We start from the raw sequence: 22,047 nt of genomic DNA on the forward strand, positions 1-22,047 counted from the left end.
AGAGGTGCCATTAATTTGAAGTCCTCTCAATTGGACGTAAAAAGAACTCATGGCACTAAATGAAGATGAATAGAGGTGTTCTTCCCAGTGTCCCGATCACTATTTATTCCTCATAGAACCATAGAAACCACTGTGCAGAAGGAGGGCATTTGGCCCATCGAGCCTGCACCGACCACAATCCCACCCAGGCCCTATTACCATAACCCTGCGTATTTACCCTCCTAATTGCCCTGATGCTAAGGGGCAATTTAGTATGGCCAATCCGCCTAACCCACACATCTTTGGACGGGGGAGGAAACCAGAGCACCTGGAGGAAACCCACGCAGACACGGGAAGAATGTGCAAGCTCCACACAGACCTGAGGCCGGAATTGAACCCGGGTTCCTGGCGCTGTGAGGCAGCAATGCTAACCACTGTGCTGCCCCAAACTACACCACTTTAAAAAGACAAAGCATTCGATCATTATTACGTGGCCATTTGCTGGTCTTCATTGCATGCAAAGTGGCTGCCATGTTTCCTACATTACTGCAGTAACTATCCTTCTGAAAAGAAATGGGTGAGTTCGCTGGAGACATCCTAAGAAGCTACAGTAATGCAGTTCTGTGAGATACATGAAATAAATGATCTTGACCAGAATTGGATTCACTCCCTCAGTTCTGGCAGAAGTTGCAACACTGAGCTTCATTCAATTTGTCTCTGCCGTCTGTACAGGGTTGGGGAGTTGGAACTCACCAAATGCACATATAACAGAATTACATGATCCAGCAGTTTTACAGTTCTATTAGGAAGGCCCAATTGACAGGAATGAGCAATCTGAAAGCAGCGCTGGTCCAATAGTTTTCTCATCCCCTTCCTCTCTCAGCAACAGATTCCACTCCATCAAGTCATGACAGGTACATGTGTCAACTGATCAGTAACCGAGAAACCTCTGCATATTCCGACATGCGGCTGTGGCAAGTACAGCAGTGAGATTCAGAACTATTATTCTGCAAACCCCTCTTGCTTGATAGACGAGACACCTCAGATTGCACTGCAAGACAATGCATGACATGACATTACACAGAATTGTAATATGTATGAATTTTACAGACACCTTTTGGCTCAATAATTGATGCTGAAGTTTAAGCTCCATATGAACCTCCAATCCCCTGATTTAACTTACCCATATCAACATGCTCTTGTTCTCTCATTATGTTATCTAGCTTCCACTTTAATCCATAGAATCCCTGCAGTGCAGAAGGAGGCCATTCGGCCCATCAAGTCTGCGCCAACTCTCTGAAAGAGCATCTGCCCCAGGCCCTTTCCTCCATGCCCTACCCCCCATAACCCTCCAACATTGACCATGGCTAATCTACTTAACCTACTCATCTTTTGGACACTAACAGGCAATTTATCATGATCAATCCACCTAACCTGCACATCTTTGGACTGTGGGAAGAAACCGAAGCACCTGGAGGAAACCCAAGCAGACGTGGTGAGAATGTGTGAGCTCCAGACAGGGAGTCACCCAAGGCCGGAATCAAACCCAGGTCTTTGGCACTGTGAGGCAGCAATGATAACCACTCTGCCACCATGCCAATCTACATCCAAAGTTGTGCAGACTAGTGGATTGGCCATGCTAAATTGCCCCTTAGTGTTGGGGGACTAGACAGGGTAAATGCATGGATTATAGGGATAGATCATGGCTGGGAGTGTGGTTGGTGAAGACTGAATGGGCCAAATGGCCTCCATCTGCATTGCAGGACACAATGCTCTTCAGTCATCCCCTCTGGCAGTAATTTCCACATATAAAGAAACCCACGTATTAAAGAGTAATCCACGCAGAAAATATCACAAACTCCCGGCAAAATGAGGATCGACACTAAAAAGTTCTTGTCCCCTCAAATGTTCCCTTCTAATAGCGACAATTCTTTCTCAGTTTTTCCTCATTTTACTCAGTACATCACTATTCACTATCGCTTGACTTTTCCACCCATGTAAAGTCTAAATTGCAGCTCCCTTCTTTCAGAGTCGAGCCCTGACAGTGGGAATGTCAACTGATCTGACAGATGTAGTGCCTCTACGTACGCACTGGTCCCAATGGAACATGTAGAAACAGAATGCTCCAGAATCCTACGTAAAGTTTAACAAATTCTGTTAAGCACTACATTGTCAACAGTAGAATTCATAAAAGAAACCACTTCACCTGGGCATCTTCTTCATCTCTCACTTCTTATCCTTCAGCCTAAACAACCATTGCTTTCTTCACTTAATCCCTGGAGCAAGATTGTTCTCATCCAAAAAGCCAGAAGATGAAGGATAGAACCAGAACATATGTTCATAAGAATTTACTTACAGAGGTACACATTACAAACATGCACCTCCAAACCCAAAAGGCATGGTGGCATCGTGGATAGCACTGCTGCCTCACAGCGCCAAGGATCACTGTCTGTGTGGAGTCTGCATGTTCTCCCCGTGTCTGCTCCGGTTTCCTCCCACAGTCTGAAAGACATGCTGGTTAAGGTGCATTGGCCATGCTAAAATCTCCCTCAGTGTAGCCGAACAAGTGCCATAATGTGACGGCTGGGGGATTTTCACAGTAACTTCATTGCAGTACTAATGTAAGCCTACTTGCGACTAATAAGTAAGTTTTATTTTAACTTTAGTTTCTGTAATCAAGTTCAATATCCTTATCCCAACTTACCCTGCCTCCCATCCGCTTTGATCCCTTTAACCTCAAGAGCTGTATCTAATTTCTTCTTGAAATCAAAAAATATTTTGCCCTTTCATCCTGATTTAACCCAGTGTGAAATAGTCACTGTTGATCTGCCACTCTGGTGGTCTGACACTGAAACAACAATTCTCCCTCCAAAATTCAACCATACCTCCAGATTCCAAACCGGAAATATCTCTCCTGGCACCACATCCAAATTAAAAGTCGGCAGCGGTAACCTTGAGTGAAAGCTTCCGCATGGTCCAGAAGGAGGAACATTTGAGTGGGACGGAGTGGAGTAACAGTTAAAAGCAGCACACTTGTTATGTTGCTGATTTTGGAATCTCTACGGAGAAACTGCTTCAATTGAAGGAGAGCCTGCCAGTGGGGGCCAACTTGAGGGAGGACGCAATTTCATGTAATACAACCCTTTCCTTTGAGCTTGAATCAAGAATACAGATTTAAAGTTTCACATGCAGTATGTAACTAAAAGCAGGACCTGAAGTTCAAAGTAAGCAATGGATTAAAAGTATGCCAATGCGCAGATTGCTGCCATTGATATCAACATGAAAATCGGGTCTAGCGTTACCCGGTTTTAAGAAAACTGCCAAAAGAGCCAGAGGAAATGAGATGAGAATATTTCTTATGCAGCAAGATATTACAATCTGGAATTCAGTTCCCCAAAAGGCTTGTGGAAGCAGATTCAACAGTGACTTCCAAAAAAGAATTGGATAAATACTTGAAAACAAAAATGAAGCAGGGCTATCAGGCGTATCAGAACTGGCTCGGTCGTAGAAGACAGGGGGAAGCAGTTGAAGGGTGCGTTTCTGAATGGAGGGCTGTGACAAGTGGCGTCCCTCAAGGATCAGTGCTGGGACCTTTGCTGTTTGTAATATATATAAATGATTTGGAGGAAAATGCAACTTGGTTTGATTAGTAAGTTTGCAGACAACACAAAGTTTGGTGGATTTGTGGATAGCGATGAGGACCATCAGAGAATACAGCAGGAAATAGCTCGAATGGAGACTTGGGCAGAGAGATGGTGAATGGAGTTTAATCTGGGCAAATGTGAGGTAATGCATTTTGGAAGATCTAATACAGATAGGAAATGTACAGCAAATGGCAGAACCCTTAAGACTATTGATAGGCAGAGGGATCTGGGTGTACAGACACCCAGATCACTGAAAGTGGCAATGCAAGTGGAGAAGGTAGTCAAGAAAGCATATGGCATGCTTGTTTTCATTGGCCGGGGCACTTTATAGAACCTTAGTGAGGCTGCACTTGGAATATACTGTTCAATTCTGGTCGCCACACACTACCAGAAAGATGTGGAGGCTTTGGAGAGGGTACAGAAAAGATTTACCAGGATGTTGCCTGGTATGGAGGGCATTAGCTATGAGGAGAGTTTGGAGAAACTTGGTTTGTTCTCACTGGAACAACGGAGATTGAGGGGCGACCTGATAGAAGTCTACAAGATTATGAGGGGCATGGACAGAGTGGATAGTCAGAAGCTTTATCCCAGGGTGGAAGAGTTAATACTAGGGGCATAGGTTTAAGGTCTGAGTGGCAAGGTTTAAAGGAGATGTACAAGGCAAGTTTTTTATAGAGGGTGGTGGGTGCCTGGAACTAGTTGCCAGGAGAGGTAGTGGAAGCAGATATTATAGTGACTTTTAAGGGCCGTCTGGACAAATACATGAATAGGATGGGAATAGAAGGATATGGTCCTCAGAAGGGTAGGGGGTTTTAGTTCAGTTGGCAGCATGGAGAGTGCAGGTTTGGAGGGCCGAAGGGCCTGTTCCTGTGCTGTAATTTTCTTTGTTCTTTGACATCAGGAAAAGAGCAGGGAGTGGAACTAATTGGGTAGCTCTTACAAAGAATCCAAGTTGAATCAACATCTCTGCTGTAGGATACAATGATTATTTGTAGTACAGCATACACAGAACATGAAAAGAAGAAATTTAGATACAGCTTTTGGGGCTAAAAGGATCAAGGGGTATGGGAGGAAGGTGGGATCAGGATATTGAATTTGATGATTAGCCATAATCATAATGAATGGCAAAGCAGGCTCGTAGGGCCGAATGGCCTATTCCTGCTTCTATTTTAAGTTTTAAGTTTATCTATTGGTGTCACAAGTAGGCTTACATTAGCACTAATGAAGTTACTGTGAAAATCCTCTAGTCACCACACACCAAGTTTGGGTACACTGAGGAAGAATTTAGTATGGCCAATGCACCTGTCCAGCACATCTTTCAGACTGTGGGAGGAAACTGGAGCATCCGAAGGAAACCCACGCAGACACGGAGAGAATGTGCAGACTCTGCACAGATGGTAACCCAAGCCGGGAACTGAACCTGAGTCCCTGGCACTGTGAGGTACCTGTGCTAACCACCGTGCCACTGTGCTGTGAAAATAATTGTACAGAGATTGTATCAACAATTATGACAACAATGGAATGTTAACATTAGAGATTAGCAGCAATTAACTCTTTGATCAGAAAGAGGGAAATCAACAGCAAACCTATTCAAAACACACACACACACATGCAATAATCATTTAATTTTAAGAATTAGATGCATGCTTCACTCAGAGTGAGATATGACAGATGTGAAGAAAGAAAAACTTGCATTAATACAGTCCCTCTCTCAGCCACAGATGTCCCAAAACACATTACATAGAATCACAGAATCCTACAATGCAGAAGGAGGCCATTCGACATCGACCACAATCCCATCCAGGTCCTATCCCCATAACCCCATGCATTTACCCTAACTAAACCCCCTGACGCTAAGGGTCAATTTAGCATAGCCAATCCACCTAACCCCCATATCTTTAGACTGTGGGAAGAAACCGGAGCAAGCAGGGAGAATGTGCAGACTCCGCACAGACAGTGACCCAAGCTGGGAATCGAATCCAGGTCCCTGGCGCTGTGAGGTAGCCATGCTCAGCATTGTGTCACCGCGCCACCCAACTTGAAGCGTGTTGACTGTTGCAGGGAACAAAACAAGGAAACCCATCTGCACACAAGCTCACGTAAAACAGCACTGGATAAATGACCCGGCCATTAGTTTGAGCTGTTGAAAGAAAAATATAGGCCCGGAGACCAGGGGTGACTCCTCAATCCTTCATCAATGCAGTGTGGTGGAAACTTCTTCATCCGCCTGACAAGACCTTGGTTTAACATCTCAGAACTGCCCTTGTCAGATGCAGCTGCAACTATTTTCGGAAGACTGAGAACTGGAGCACGATAGACACCTCTGACCAGTCTTGGTGCCAATATTGCAGCACTCCCATAATACTCTACTGGAGTGCGAGCTGAGACTGTATGCCCAAGTCTCTAGCGTAGAACTTGTACTCTATAACCTTTTGACTCAGAGGCAAGCGTGCTACTGATTCATCCATGACTGACACCTAGATACGATATATAAGCAAATGGTACAAGACAGATACATACGAGAGAGAGAGAGGACGGTGCAAACAGGAGTGAGGAAAGAGTCACAAAAGGACAGGCACAAATCGACGTATAGAAAAGATACGTACACAGATTGAGACAAAAATACTAAATGACTTAAAATATTGGGCAGCATGGTGGCACAGTGGTTAGCACTGCTACCTCACAGCTCAAGGAATCCAGGTTCAGTTCCGGCCTTGGGTGACTGTCTGTGTGGAGTTTGCACGTTCTCCCCATGTCTGCATGGGTTTCCTCTGGGTGCTCCAGTTTCCTCCCACAGTCTGAAAGATGTGCAGGTAACGTGGATTGGCCATGCTAAATTGTCCTTTAGTGTACCAAGATGTGGAGATTAGCCACGGTAAATGTGTGGAGTTACAGGGGTCGGGTGGGAAAGAACTAAAAATTACTGCGTGGAACTGTGTAAAGCTTCCAATCCCCACATCAGCCCTGCGCTCCCAGATGCTCATGTATACAAATATTATGATACTTTGCGCATTCCTTTACCAGCCTCTGCCACAATAACACTGTTTATCAGTAACAGCTCTAATGCCAGATGGGAGGCCAACAGATCCTGCAGAGGAATTGCCAGGGTTACCAACAAATGTTTCTGACGTCCTTACTGACTGATGAGTAATTGCATTGTCGTGGGCAATAAACAATTTTAAACAGACGCTGAACAAATAAACAGGAATTGTTTTGCAGAGTTTGATCGCTCAAGACCCCCACAGGACTTAAACAATCTGGTGCAGCATTCAGCAGTTAGGTCAGATATTAAACTGAAGCCTTGTCCAGTGGCCACAAATGGCAGAGGAGTTCTCTCCTCGACCAAGACCATCACCAAATACAGATGGATTGATTATCTCATTGGTGCTTGTGGGAATTTGCTTAACACCTTGTTTATCCACAATACAACAGTGAATCCATTTCAAACACCACTTATTAATGGTGAAGGACTTTGGGACAGCCTTAGGATATTAAACAGACTATATAAATCTTCCTCTTTCTTTTGACTCAGAGCTTGAATGCATCCCAAATGACATGGTGACCCGAGCATTACAGCAACTTTACATTTACACGGCGTTTTTAACAAAGGTATAAAACACCCCAAGGTATATCAGAGCAGCATCATCAAACCAAATTTAACATCTGGTCCTATTGCAAAGTTTTAAGTTCATTTATTAGTGTCACATGTAGGCTTACATTAACATTGCAATGAAGTTACTGTGAAAATCCCCGAGTTGCCACACTCCGGCGCCTGTTCAGGTACATGAGGGAGAATTTAGCATGGTCAGTGCACCTAGTTAGTACGTCTTTTGGACTGTGAGGGGAAACCGGAGCACCCCAAGATAACCCATGTAGACACGGAGGAGAACGTGCAGATTCTACACAGTCACCGAAGGCTGGAATTGAACCCGGGTCCCTGGTGCTGTAAGGCAGCAGTGCTAACCACTGTGCCACCCCATTATAGCCCATTTGGCCAAAGAGATAGGTTTTATGGAGAACTGTGGAGAAGGAGAGAGGTGTAGAGGAGTGGAAAGGTTTAGGGAGGGAATTCCACAGCTTAGGGTCCAGGCGGCTAAAGTACCACCACCATCACCAGTGAAGAGGCAAAGAAAACCACTATGGCTTACTTCTATTCATTTAAAATATTTAAATTCAAATGATCTGATAATTTAAATTTGCTTAAGTTGAATTATTGGATAATCAAATGTCAGGTCACCCCACAATTTGGAATAATCAAGAGGCTAAAACAATTTTAGCACAATTTACTGTGTCTTGTACTTCACTGTTTTGGCTCTATACCAAATTTATTTGATTATATTTGACTTTTGGAGGTTGTGAAAGGAACTATCTCAATGCACGCCTGTTTTTTCCTTTCTTTTCATCGTCTATGTGCCTGGGAGCAGAAGTATATATGTTTCAGTAGTACAATGTTATTACAGTAATAAGGTTTCCCTGGCATCTGACTTGGACCCTGACTCCAGCATTAGGGGAATTTTGTTACAGTGTCGCAAGTATTTCAACCCAAATTCTTCAGAACAAAAAAAGAACGGCTGACCAGGGAGTATAGATTTCTCCCGGAGCTGCCAGCAGACGAAAGGTCAAAAGCAAATGCCTGAAAAAGAGTAGCTCAACAAATGCTGTAACAGATTAACCCAGCAAAAAATGTGTCATTTTATTGGCACGCAGCCCTCTTCCTTTCCCAAACTGTACAGTCAGGCCTCCAAGCTATTGGCAACGCAAAGGGGCACATTATTAGGAACAGCAGATTCAAAAATGTAAACTCTCATCAGAGCTCTTGCCAAATCCAGGGTAGCCCGTTACAGGATATGCTTCATACAAAGCAAAGGGATCAATATCAATGGTGATAGCATGAATTCCCCTTCGAGAGGGACCTTTTCTGTTACTTGTACTGGAAATTCTTATTTGCACTGGAGAAAGAGATTGCAATTCATCCTTTTGGCAGCTTCACACTCAAGATATTTTTAACTGAAGAGGTAACACTGAGAAGATCATCCAATAGGCCATCCAATCATCAGTCAGAGAAAGTGTCCGTTTTTGACCCTCCTGCTGCCCACATTTGGTTCACAGGATACATGCAACATTGGTAAGGCCAGCATTTGGGGACCATCCTCAACTTCCCTCAAGAATGCAGCTGCGAACCTGAGCCCGATGTGCAAATTGTCACTGGGGACATAAAACGAGAGAGATGGATATGTGGGCTCCAAGGCTGGTTTGAGATAAGGAGGTTCCAATTTGTGGGGCACTGGCACTAGTACTGGGGGAGAATGGGGGTTGTACCACTGGGACAGTCCACACCTGAACAAAGCTGGCACCAGTGTTCTTGCAAAGCCTACAGCTACGGAGGTAGAAAGGGTTTTAAACTAAATAGCGGGGACAAGTGATCAAATATAGAAAGATGTGGTATATTAAAGGGTAGAGATGTGGGAAAGGAGGAAAACAATGATATGGGAAATCAGGATTGGAGAATGGCAGGAAGGGACAATTAAAAAAAACACTAAAAATGTACCAATCAATTTTAGATGTTGCAAAGATAAAACTAAAGGTTTTGCATCTGACTGTGTGGAGCATTCAGGACAAAGTAACCAAACTGATGGTGCACATTGAAATAATAAATATTCAGCCATTATGGAGACATGGCTGCAGGATGACAAGGATTGGATCCTGACTATTGAGGTGTATTCAAGAAAAGCAGGAAACTAAGTTAAGTTGGAGGGGTAGCATGTTAATCAAGGATGGAATTGATGCAATTGTTAGAGGCGACCTTGGTGTAGGGGGTCAAGATATAGAATCAGTTTGGGTTGAGATGAGGAATAGTAAGGTAAATGAGTCACTAATGGGAGTGGTTGACAGGCCCCCTAACAATAGCCACAATGTAGGACAAAGTATACAATAAGAAATATCAGGCTATTGTGATAAAGTGCTTGGCAATAATCACGGGCGACTTTAATCTACATATCAACTGGAAAAATCAAATTGATAGTTGTAGCCTGGATGAAGAGTTCTTAGAATGCTTTCGAGATACTTTCTTACAGCAGTGCATTCTGGAGCCAACCAGAGAGCAGATGGTATTAGACTCGGTATTGTGCAATGTGACAGGGTTAATGAATGACTTTAAAGTAAAGGCCTGTACGTAGCAGCGAAAGCAGTAAGATTGAATTTTACATGTATTTTGGAAAGGAGATGAATATGTCTAAGATTAGTACTTTAAACTTAATTAAGGGCGAATTTGTGGGCACGAAAGGCATGAAAGCTGAGCTAGATAAAGTGAACTGCAACACTAGACTTTAATACAGACACAATGGCAGACATTTAAGGGGATATTTCAGAATACTCAATTCCTATTATAAAGGAACAAATCTAAAGGAATGACACCCACCATCTATGGTTAACTAAAGAAACATCAAAATGATGGAGCTGTGGACCGACAAGTCTCCAGGTCTAGATGGGCTTTATCTGAGGGTCTTAAAAGGGATGGCTAATAGGTAGATGCATTGCTGTTAATTTTCCAAAGTCACTAGATTCTGGAAAGGTTCCATCAAACTGGAAAATAAGAAATATAACCTCTCTCTTCAAGAACGGAGGGAGACAGAAAACAGGAAACTATAGGTTATTTAGCTTGATGTTTATCATGGGGAAGGTGTTAGAATTGTTCATTAAAGAGTTTATATAGGTGGACACTTAGGAAAACTCACAAAAATTGCAACAAGTCAGCATGGTTTTGCTCAAGGAAAATTACGTTCAACTAATTTATGAGATTTATTTGGGCATGTGGCCATGGTTAGAGGGGACCCTATAGATATAGTGTAATTGGATTTCCAGAAGGCATATAAGGTGCCATTCAAAGGTTATTGTGGAATATAAAAGTTCATGTGTAAAGGGTAACATAGTAGCATGATTCGAGGATTGGCTGGCTGGAGGAAAACGGAGAATATGCACAAATGAGTCTTTGTTCGACAGGAAGGATGTGACAATTGGAGTCCCGCGGGGATCTGTGCTGGAGCCTCAAACTTACAAAATTGACATTAATGACTTAGATGAGGGGAGTGAAGGACTGATAGCTAAATTTGCAGATGACAGAAAGATAGGTAGGAAAACATGTTGTGAAGAAAGACAAAGAGTTTGGAGGTGAATATAGATGGGTTAAATGAGTGGGCAAAATTATGGCACTTAGAGAATAATGTGGGCATGTGTGAAGTTATTCACTTTGGCAGAAAGAATAGAAAACTTACCACTTAAATGGCAAACAACTGTAGAATTCAGAGGTGCAGAAGAATCTAGGTGTTCTAGTGCATGAGTCACAAAACATTAGTGTGCAGATACAACACATAATCAAGAAAGCTAATGGAATACTATCCTTTGTTATGAGAGGAACTGAACATAAAAGATGTTATGCTTCAGTTATACAGGGCATTGGTGAGACCACATCTCGAATATTGTGTGCAGTTTTGGTTTCCTTATTTATGTAAGGATGTAAATGCATTGGAGGTAGGCAGTTCAGAGAAGGCTTACTCAACTGAAACCTGGAATGAATGGGTTGTCTTACGAGGATAAATTGAATAAGCCAGGCTTGCTTCCACTGGAGTTTAGAAGAACGAAGAGTGACTTGACTGATGCATGAAAGATCCTGAACGGTCGCGACAAGGTGGATGTGGAAAGGATGTTTTTTCTTGTTGTTGAGTCCAGAGTTAGTGGGCACTGTTTTAAATTTAGGGTACACCTTTATAGGACAAAGATGAGAAGAAGTGTTTTCTTTCAGAGGTTGTGCAACTTAGGAACGCTTTGCCTCAGAAGGTGGTGGAAGTGGGGTCATTGGATATTTTTAAGGCAGATGTTGAGGCAAGGAAATGAAAGGTTATCAGGAATAGAAGATAATGTAGAACTTGAAACACAAATAGATCAGCCATAATCGAATTGAATAATGAAGCAAGCCCAAGGGGAGGAAAAGCCTACTCCTGCTCCTATTTTGCATGTTCCTATGCCCTTCAAGAAAGTGTCAACCTTTTTATTATTTTGCCATCTAGGCAATTGGAATGTATTCCTTACACAATGCTTTTCTTCCTTCGCATAGAATCCCTACAATGCAGAAGGAGGCCATTCGGCCCATCAAGCCTGCACCGACAATGATCCCACCCAGGCCCGATCCCTGCAGCCCTACATGTTCACCCTGCTAATCCCCATGACACTAATGAACAATTTAACATGGTCGCACGTCTTTGGATGGTGGGAGGAAACCAGAGCCCCCGGAGGAAACCCACGCTGACACGAGGAGAATGTGCAAACTCCACGCAGACAGAATTCGAACCTGGGTCCCTGGCGCTGTGAGGCAGCCGTGCCAACCACTGTGCCGTCCCACTGTTACTTCACTGTTTCTGTTATAAATGCCACAGTGTGACTGACCACAGACAGCCCCTCACCCCCCTCATCACAGGAAAGCTAGAGTGCTTGTGACAGACTTTTCCAGATGGTCAGAAGTCAGAAGCACACTTCTGCTCTCACCATCCCCAGCTATAAATACTTGAGGACAGGCTGTAATTTCAAGCAATAGGTGAGGCGAGGAATTGAGCTCTTGCGTTTGAACTGCGGGTTGAAAGCCAAAACAATAAAACCACTGGTGCATCTGGTGTGCTCCCTTGCTTTCAGTTCTAAATTGAAAGGGGGCGAAGATCACTCTATTGAGGAACTTCCAAGCCAGTCTCAGTCTTTATAAAAAAAGAGCTTGCTCTGGAGGAAAAAAAATGCACTAAATCTCTTTGTCAAGTCAGCTGCCACGCTAAATCAACAACACATTTCACCAACATCAGCATCCCTTTTAAGAAAGCCAAAACAACACAAAATAAATTGGCAGATTTCTTACGGTTCAACATCTGAAAAAAATGTACAGCTGCTGGAAGGGAGGCTGGTGTCTTAATGAGGTGTGGTTTTCTGTTAATAAAAATGCGTGACGGTTAATCTGGAAGAGAAGGATAAATGACTGACTTTTTCCCTTATTGGAAAGTCAAAGTGTAGGAGCACGTCAAAAAAATATATAGCTGGAACTGCAGAATACACGAGGCTGTTGCCATCTCCTCAACAACTGCATTCCGCATGCACGCTGCCAAACATTAAGGTCTAATCTATCACAGGGAAACTAGAGGAATCACCGGCATTAATAACACAGCTCTTCGCTTGCAGGGATGGACAGCGTAACTGAATCCAGCTGCTGCTCACATACTGATCTAATTCCAATTCTTTTAGGTTTCTCTAACAAGACGTATTTCTAGAAAATACAGAATGGATGGCAGCAGGGAGTGAATTACACAACTGTAATCTAATTGAAGTGGGTTCAGATGGCATTGTAATCTCCGAGAGTGAAGCTTCAGCACAGTAATGAACCTCACCTGAACGTACATGATTAAATTGCAACTAGGATGTTCTTCCTTACTTTCACTTTCCATAGATGTACATATATTTATGTACCTACATAAAATACACTGGGTGATGTGAAACAACAATTACATCTATAATTCTCAATGTTTCCAACTGTGCCACTCTTGATCTTTAACACAGCCTGGGGTCTCTGGGGTAAATGGGCACTGTCTCTGAAGAACTCAGTAAAAAGTCTGACAACACCAGGTTTTAGTCCAACCTGGTGTTGTCAGACTTTTTACTGTCTTTATCCCGCCCAGTCCAACGCCGGCACATCTCTACACGTTAGTTCCATTCAATGATAACGACACCACCAAGTGCTTGGTAGACACAGAGGTCCCAGTGCCTGATCTCTGAGCGGGCTCGACACACTGCCAGCAGCACTACTGAACAGATGCAGTGGAAGGGGGATTTCCCTCCCTTCTTGGCGTGGCGTCACCCTGGCTGGTCCGCGAGATGCGGACATGTGCATCCTGAGGCGGATGGGATGCCGAGATACAAAGCGGAGGTCGGCAAATGCAAAATGTATTTTGACGAGCAAAACTAAAAAAGCAAAGTCACCGATGCAAGCGCACTGGGGAAACTGTTTGCAGTTATATGGGATTACATGGAATTTAACAGCACAGAAACTACATTGTTCATGCTTCATTCGAATCATTTCACACTCTACTTCATCTAACCCCATTAACATATCTTTTGATTCCTTATTCTCTCGTGTATTTATCTGGCTTTCCATTTAATGTATCTGGTCTCAACTGTTCCCTGTGGTAGCGAGTTCCACATTATAACCATTCACTGGGTTAAAAAAGCTGCTTCTGAATTCATTACTGGCTTTATGGAGTTACTATCTTATTTTTATGGCCCCTATGTTTGACCTCCCCCACAGTGGAAACGTGTTTTCTATATTTACAATATCAATGCCTACCGAATTTTGAAGACTTTATCAGGTCACCTTTCAGCTTTTTCTTCTTCCAAAGAGGAGAGGGCCCACACTGCTAAATCTTTCCTCTCTATCAAGGGGAGGTGATGGCCTAGTGGTATTATTGCTATCGCATTATCCAGAAACTCAGCTAATGTTCTGGGGACCCAGGTTCGAATCCTGTCACAGCAGATGGTGGAATTTGAATTCAATTTATCAAAAAAAATCTGGAATTAAGAATCTGCTGATGACACTGAAACCATTATCGGTTGTCAAAAAAAATCTATCTGGTTCAGGGGTGTCCTTTAGGGAAGGAAATCTGCTGTCCTTACCCGGTCTGGCCTACATGTGACTCCAGAGCCACAGCAATGTGGTCGACTCTCAACTGCCCTCCAAGGACAACTAGGGACAGACAACAAATGCTGGCCAACCAGCAATGCCCATGTCCCACAAATGAATTAAAACAAAATCTGGTTAGAATTCTTGTAATTCATAAAAAGGAAGATGGTGTGGTGCTTCAAGGATCAGTCGTCTCAGCTCCAGGACATCACTGCAGGAGTTCCTCAAGATGGTATTCAGGGCCCAACAACCTTCAGCTGTTTCATCAATGACTTTCCTTCTATTTTATGGGGTGGCACGGTGGCACAATGGTTAGCACTGCTACCTCACAGTGTCAGGGACCCGGGCTCAATTCCCGGCTTGGGTCACTGTCTGTGCAGAATCTGCACATTCTCCGCGTGTCTGTGTGGGTTTCCTCCCATAATCCAAAGATGTGGTGGGTTAGGTTCATTTGCCATGCTAAATTGCCCCTTAGTGTCAGGGGAACTAGCTAGGGTAAATGCATGGGGTTATGGGCCTGGGTGGGATTGTGGTCAGTACAGACTCGATGGGCTGAATGGCCTCCTTCTACACTGTAGGATTCTCTTATTCTATGATACGGTCGGAAGTGAGAATGTTCATTAATGACTGCACAATGTTCAATGCCATTCGTGACTCCTCAGATACTGAAGCAGTGTATGACTGAATGCTGAAAGACCTGGACAATATCCAGGCTTGGGCTGACAACTGGCAAGTAACATCTGTGCCACACAAGTGCCAGGCAATGACCATCTCCAACAAGAGAGAATCTAATTCCCCCTTGTCATTCAATGGCATTACCATCACTGAATCCCCCACTATCAACATTGTGGGGTGACTATTGACTGAATTGGACTAATCATTAAAAGTTCTAGCTACAAAGGCAGGTCAGAGTTCAGAATGCAGCAGTGAGTAACTCACCTCCTGATTCCCCAAAGCCATCTAAAAGGCACAAGTCACGAGTGTGGTTGGTGGACCATTCTCCGCTTGCCTGATGAGTGCAACTCCAACAACATTCAAAAAGCTTGATACCATCTAGGACAAACAAGCCCGCTTGATTGGCACTCCATCCACAAACATTCAATCCCTCCACCACCGACAAACAATGGCAGCAGTGTGTATCATCGACAAGGTGCACTGGAGAAACTTACCAAGGTTCCTTAGACAGCATCTTCCAAACCCACGACCTCTACCACTTAGAAGGACAAGAGCAACAGATACACATGGTAACACCATCAACTGGACGTTCCCCTCCAAGTCACTCAGCATCTTGACTTGGAAGTATGTCGTCATTTCTTCATAGTCGCTGAATCAAAATCCTGGAACTCCCTCCCTAACAGCACTATGGGTGTACCTATACCTCAGACACTGCAGCAGTTCAAGAGGGCAGCTCACCACCACCACTTCTCAAGGATACTGAGGGATGGGCAATATATGCTGGTCTAGCCAGCAATGCCCACATCTGATGAATGGATAAAAACATAATAATCTTTTATGCGCCTGGTGCAAGCCCAGCCTCTGATTGTTGGTGAAACGAATTGCATTGGTCAGAATTAAATGGACCTCCATGCTTCTGAGGCTGTTATTTACATTGGAATTGAAGACCCGAGTATTTCACAGAACGGAACCATTATTGTGCATTCCAGTTCATTATATCCAATGGAGTCTCACTGTAAAAGGATCAACCAGCAATTTGAGGGGATTGAAATGTACAATGTGAGCTGCAAATCTCTGAACTTACTGCTCCATTTACACTCTGCTAATTGCTTCATACAAACGGCATTTGTCCCCCAGATTATTCTTTTACAAACCATGATGATTATTTTAATGATTTTTAAAAATTTTAATGCAATGTCAATTAATCTCTCTGGCTCAGGACACAAACAACTTAAATGTGGAGGTCTCATTCTTTCAATTCTTCTTAGAGAGTTAACATATCAAACACTGATTTTTTTTTGTGTTTCATTTCCGTCTTTTTCTCTCTCTCTCTGTGCCCATTTCTCTTAAAGACATCCTTCTCCATCATTCCAGTTTCTTTCTCTAAGTCTCTTTAGACTTCCATTGCTCAGGGAAATAAACTTATTGGCTTCTCAGGTAAAAAATGCTCTTTTTTGCCCTCACCACGTCGTTTGCAGTTTGCATCTCCAACAAGTTGTGGCATTAAAAAAAAACAACTGGCACAGTAGCACAATGGTTAGTCTTGCTGCCTCACAACACTAGGGACCCGAATTCAATTCTTACCTTGAGCCAATGTTTCTATGGAGACTGCACATTCTCCGTGTCTGCCTGGGTTTCCTCCAGGTGCTCTGGTTTCCCCCCACAGTCCAAAGATGTGTGGGATCAGTTGATTGGCCATGCTAAATTGCCCCTAGTGTCAGGGGAGGTTAGCGGGGTAAATATGAGAGGTTACACGTTTAGAGCCTGGGTGGGATTGTGGTCGGTGCAGGCTCAATGGGACAAATGGCATCCTTCTGCACTGTAAGGATTCTATGATTCTTCTATGATGACTGTCTGTGTGGAGTTTGCACGTTCTTCCCATGTCTGCATGGGTTTCCTCCCACAATCCAAAGATGTGCAAGATAGGTGGATTGGCCACATTAAATTGTCCCTTTGTGTCCATTGATGTGTAGGTTATATGAATTAGCCATGGTGGATGTGTGGGGTTACAGAGGTAGGGCGGGGGAGAGGGCCTGGCTAAGAAATTGGACCGGACGAGGGGTGGATCATTCATGGAAAGGTCCATTGGGCAGAATTTTACGGTTTCGGAATGAGCAAGGCAGTAAAAGCCCGCCAGTCTGGCAGAAATTCAGTGCAGCTCAATGGGCTGAATGGCCTCTTCTGAGCTGTAGGGATTCAATGATTCTACGAAACAATAGATGCAGAGAGAAGTCTAACGAAAGGGGATCACCGTAAAGTGCCTGGCTCCAACATAATCCAGCTCCTTATTATTTTAACTTTGCAAATAAATTAGCTGATCAGTTGTACATAAGAAGGAATCGATATCAAGTATGCAATGTGAAAATCCTGCTGAGTGAGTTTTATTGGTTGCAAAGCAAGACAGGTCAAAGTGCTTCTGTTGGCAAGATACCAATCAGGAACTAATAAATACAACAGCATCAACACCCTGTTTGGTGGGGAATTTTAATCGCTCTGTACTGGAAGTGGAGTATCATTTTGGCAGCACCCACAAGCAACACAACATGACGTGCTTTCTTAAATAGATTATGAGCAAAAAAAAACTTGCCTAATAAAGTTACAGGGACAGTGATGTCCCTTTGATAGATTACGCTGTGCACTGATGAGAAAGGGGAATATGGATCACAACGTGATGCGCTATTAAATGGATATTACTGCCTCAATGGGGAGCTTGTGGCAGGATCAGTGCCTGAAACTGACTGCTCCGAAAACTCAGCTGCTTTATCCCCCTGTCGATCACAATGGGAAGTTTGTTCTGTTGCACAGATTTTACATTCTTGCTAACGATTTTTCCATCTCCTCGAGGAACATGGCAAGCAGGGGAATGTTCTAGAATGAAATGAAACATTATCTCCCCCCACCGCGCACCCCGCCGCCCAGCCGCTCCCAGCAGATGTGATAAAACGCAAGTTGCCCTCTCGCTTATTAACCCGCCAGTTAATCTCTGGTCTAACGCTGTTTATATTAGCAATCTAAACAGACACAAAGTGCGTGCAGATTTAGACTCTATGCGAAAATACGCAAAACATGGGCTCCATAAAAACAGAATACAAATGAACAATGAAGCCACAACAAGGTATGTGACCACAAATAACAGTGCAGTCCACAGTACAACAGTGGCAACACATTTTTTTAAAAGAATAATTAATTGACGTGAAGCACTTTGAGACATCTGGTGGTCGTGAAAAGCATGATATCAATTCAAGTCTTTCTTTCTGTGCTTTTTATAGAATTATAGAATCCCTACAGTGCAGAAGGAGGCCATTTGGCCCATCGAGCCTGCATAGACAACAATCTCACCCAGACCCTATCCCCTAATCCCCATGTATATACCTTATTATCCCCCGACACTCAGAGGCAATTTAGCATTGTCAATCAAACTAACCTGCACATCTTTGGAGTAGGGTAGGAAACCGATGCAACCGGAGGAAATCCAGGTAGACACAGGGAGAATGTGCAGTCTCCTGAGACTGGAATTGAACCCGGGTCCCTGGCACTGTGAGGCAGTAGCGCTAACTAACCTCCATTGAGTCAGCTGCTGTTTCTTTTTAACGCCACAACTTGTTGGAAATGCAAACTGCAAACAACACGGTGAGGATAAAAAAAGGCATTTCTTAACTCCAGATTTTTTTTTAAATATGAATTCAAATTCCAACATCTGCCATGATGGAATTCGAACCCAGGTCCCCAGAGCATTAGCTGAAGCTTCAGGATTTATAATCTAGCGAGAATACCACTAGGCCATTGCCTCCCATTAGATCAGTAGGATCATGGCTAATCTGCTTGTGGTCTTAATTCCACTTTCCTGCCTGGCCCCTCTACCCCTGGATCTTGTCAATCAAGATTCTGTCTAACGAAGTCTCGAATAATTTTAATGATCCAACCTCCACTCCTCTCTGTGGACGAGAATTCCAAAGACTAAAGATCCTTCAAGAGAAAAGATTCTTTCTCAACTCCATCTTAAATGGGAGAGATGTATAATTTTCAAACCGCATCCCCTCGTTCTACATTGCCCTCACGAGGAGAAGCATTCTCTCAGCATCAACCTTGTCAAACCCCTCAGAATCCTGTAACATTCTGTGGAATCACCTATCATTTTTCTCATCTCCGCATCAGTAGAGCTCCAACCTTTCCTCATCAGGCTACCCCTTAATCCCAGGAATCAGCCCAGTTTGAACTGGGATGGTTATTGATTTGATTTATTATTGTCGCATGTATTGGGAATACAGTGAAAAGTATTGCTGCTTGTGCGTTATACAGACAGAAACATACCATTCATAGAGTACATGGGGAGAAAGAAAGGAGAGGGTGCAGAATGTAGTGTTACAGTCATAGCTGGTATAGAGAAAGATCAGCTTAATACGTGGTAGGTCCATTCATAAGTCTGATGGCAGCAGGGAAGCAACTGTTTTTGAGTTGGTTGTTATGTGCCCACAGACTTTTATATCTTTTCCCCAAGGAAGAAGGTGGATGAGAGTATTTCCAGGATCTGTGGGGTCCTTGATTACGCTGGCTGCTTTTCCAAGGCAGCAGGAAGTGTAGACAAAGTCAATGGATGGGAGGCTGGTTTACGTGGTGGACTGGACTACGTTAACAACCTTTTTTAGATTCCTACGGTCTTGGTCAGAGCAGAAGCCATACCAGGCTGTGATATGCTGAGGTAGTGGTCAGTTAAAGAGCTGAAAGCACTGGAGATGATGGCAGTCTCATATTTAATCCTTCTTCTCAAATCCCACTTTGTTCTCTCCCTCCCATTTACTGATGGCAGCAGCAATTCCCTCCCATTTACAAACTGTAGGTAATGTAAACATACACTGCTTATTCCCAGCACCATTCCTCAACCCTGTGCCTTTCTCCACTCCTGTCCAAGAATTGCAACCTGGTCAGGCCAGCATGGAAGTAGTGGGAACACAGTTGTACATCACTCAATTTCACCTGTGCAGCAACAGCTCCAGATCTGACACGCTGTGTCATTTAGAGAATAGCACAAAGGCAGGATCTTACACGAGGGGAGATGCCAGACAGGAGTGGCCTGCAGCAAGGCCAGCGGATAGGGACAAACACGGGTGTCGGCTGGCCAGAGGTCGAGGTCACGTGCAAGTCCTGCTGCAGAGAACCAGGTGAGCACTTCAATGGGGCAGGCTGCAGAAGGTGGTTGATGGATATATACAATGTTTATTGGCAGCGGTGGGGGGAAGCCTGTGATCGATGTTGAGCATGGAGGAGTCCAGCAACAACTTGGTACAGGGCTTTGCACTAGCTTGGAGCTGATCCCATTCTGCATGGAAACAGTGACCAACTCCATCAGCGTACCCAACCACTTTTAGAATCAGTGCAACAGAGATCGACCAGCTACTAAATGACAGCACAGGTGAGGGCTCTATCCTGCTGCTTATAGTGTGCATAGCTGCGTGAGGTTAAGAGGGGTCATTAGCTGGAGTGATTGGGCATAGCAGACATCATCTTGGATGCCAAATACAACAGCTGATGTTCCAAATTTCCCACTGCATGATTCAATGCCACAATATCAAAGGAAAGAAACCTGGCTGGAGGTTTGACTTCTGCGCCATGGATTGTGGCAAGAGGATATTTCATGAAGATTTTAAAAATACAATTGCTCAATAAATTAGATTGACTTTGAGCGAAGACTGATTAAACCGAACACTGGACCAATGAGGGTGAACTACTGCAAAGGTGAACCTCTCTGTGTCTTACCGTATTGATGCGTTGCCAGAGATCCAACATTGCTTTCATCTGCCACTGGGGAAGAAACAAAGAAAGAACATTTTTTAAGCTTTTTCACAGTACTTTTTGATTTGATTTGATCTATTATTGTCACATGTATTGGTATACAGTGAAAAGTATTGTTTCTTGCACGCTACACCGTTCATAGAGAAGGAAAGGAGAAAGTGCAGAACGTAGTGCTGCAGTCATAGCTAAGGTGTAGAGAAAGGTCAACTGAGTACGAGGCAAGTCCATTCAAAAGTCTGATGTCAACAGAGAAGAAGCTGTTCTTGAGTCGGTTGGTACGTGACCTCAGACTCTTCTGCCCTTTTCTTCAACCATAGCTCATTTGGTAGCAGCAACCCTCACCTCTGAATCAGAAAGCAATGGGTTCAAGTGCTATTCCAGAGACGGGTGTGCAAACTATAAGCCAGAATGCAAGCTGTGGGAGTGCAGTACTGTTGGAGGTGCCATCTTTCAGATGAGATGTTAAACCGAGGCCCCATTCTACTCTCACTGAGGGGACATCAAAGTTCCCATGGCACTATCCCAAAGAACAATAATGTGGTTTCCTCCTCAGCATCCTGGCTAATATTTAATTCCCTGAAGCACTGCCACTATAAATGATTGGGTCATTACCATAGTGGACACAGCAAGGTCTCACAAGCAGTAATTTGGCTGCTGTGTTCACTACATTGATGGTGGCACAGTGGTTAGCACTGCTGCCTCACAACGTCAAAGGCCTGGGTTTGAATCCTGGCTTAGGTCACTGTCCGTGTGGAGTTTGCACATTCTCCCCGTGTCTGCATGGATTTCCTCCGGTTGCTCTGGTTTCCTCCCACATTCTGAAAGACGTGCTGGTTAGGTACATTGACCAAACATGCGCCAGAACGTGGCAACTGGGGCAATTTCACAGTAACTTCACTGCTGTGTTCATGTAAGCCTTACTTGTGATCAATAAATAAACTTTACTTAAAAATAATACCTTAACTGGTTGTAACAAATGTGGAAATTTCCTGAGGTCATGAAAGGTGCCTGGGCACAGTGGTTAGTACTGCTGTCTCACAGCTCCAGGGACCTGGGTTCGATTCCCTGCTTGGGTCACTGTCTGTGTGGTGTTTGCATGTTGTCTCCGGGTGCTCCAGTTTTCTCCCATAGTCCAAAGATGTGGGGTTAGTTGGATTGGCCATGCTAAATTGCCCTTTACTGTCAGGGAGATTAGCAGGGTAAACATTTGGGATTGTAGGATTAGGGCCTGGGTAGCATTGTTGTCAGTGCAGG

At 43.9% G+C, this 22,047-nt stretch overlaps 1 protein-coding gene across 1 annotated transcript in view; it reads right to left on the minus strand.

The window, feature by feature from the left end:
- Positions 1 to 22,047, minus strand: part of LOC145349922 (partitioning defective 3 homolog B-like) — a 1,010,807-nt gene that overhangs the window by 434,570 nt on the left and 554,190 nt on the right. The window contains exon 16 of the mRNA XM_080198594.1: positions 20,758 to 20,802. Coding sequence (XP_080054720.1) covers positions 20,758 to 20,802 — 45 coding nt within the window. The remainder of the gene's footprint in view (positions 1 to 20,757; positions 20,803 to 22,047) is intronic.

The sequence above is a fragment of the Carcharhinus amblyrhynchos genome, chromosome 11 (assembly GCF_965287045.1).
Source record: "Carcharhinus amblyrhynchos chromosome 11, sCarAmb.v2.hapA, whole genome shotgun sequence".
Lineage (NCBI taxonomy): Eukaryota > Metazoa > Chordata > Chondrichthyes > Carcharhiniformes > Carcharhinidae > Carcharhinus > Carcharhinus amblyrhynchos.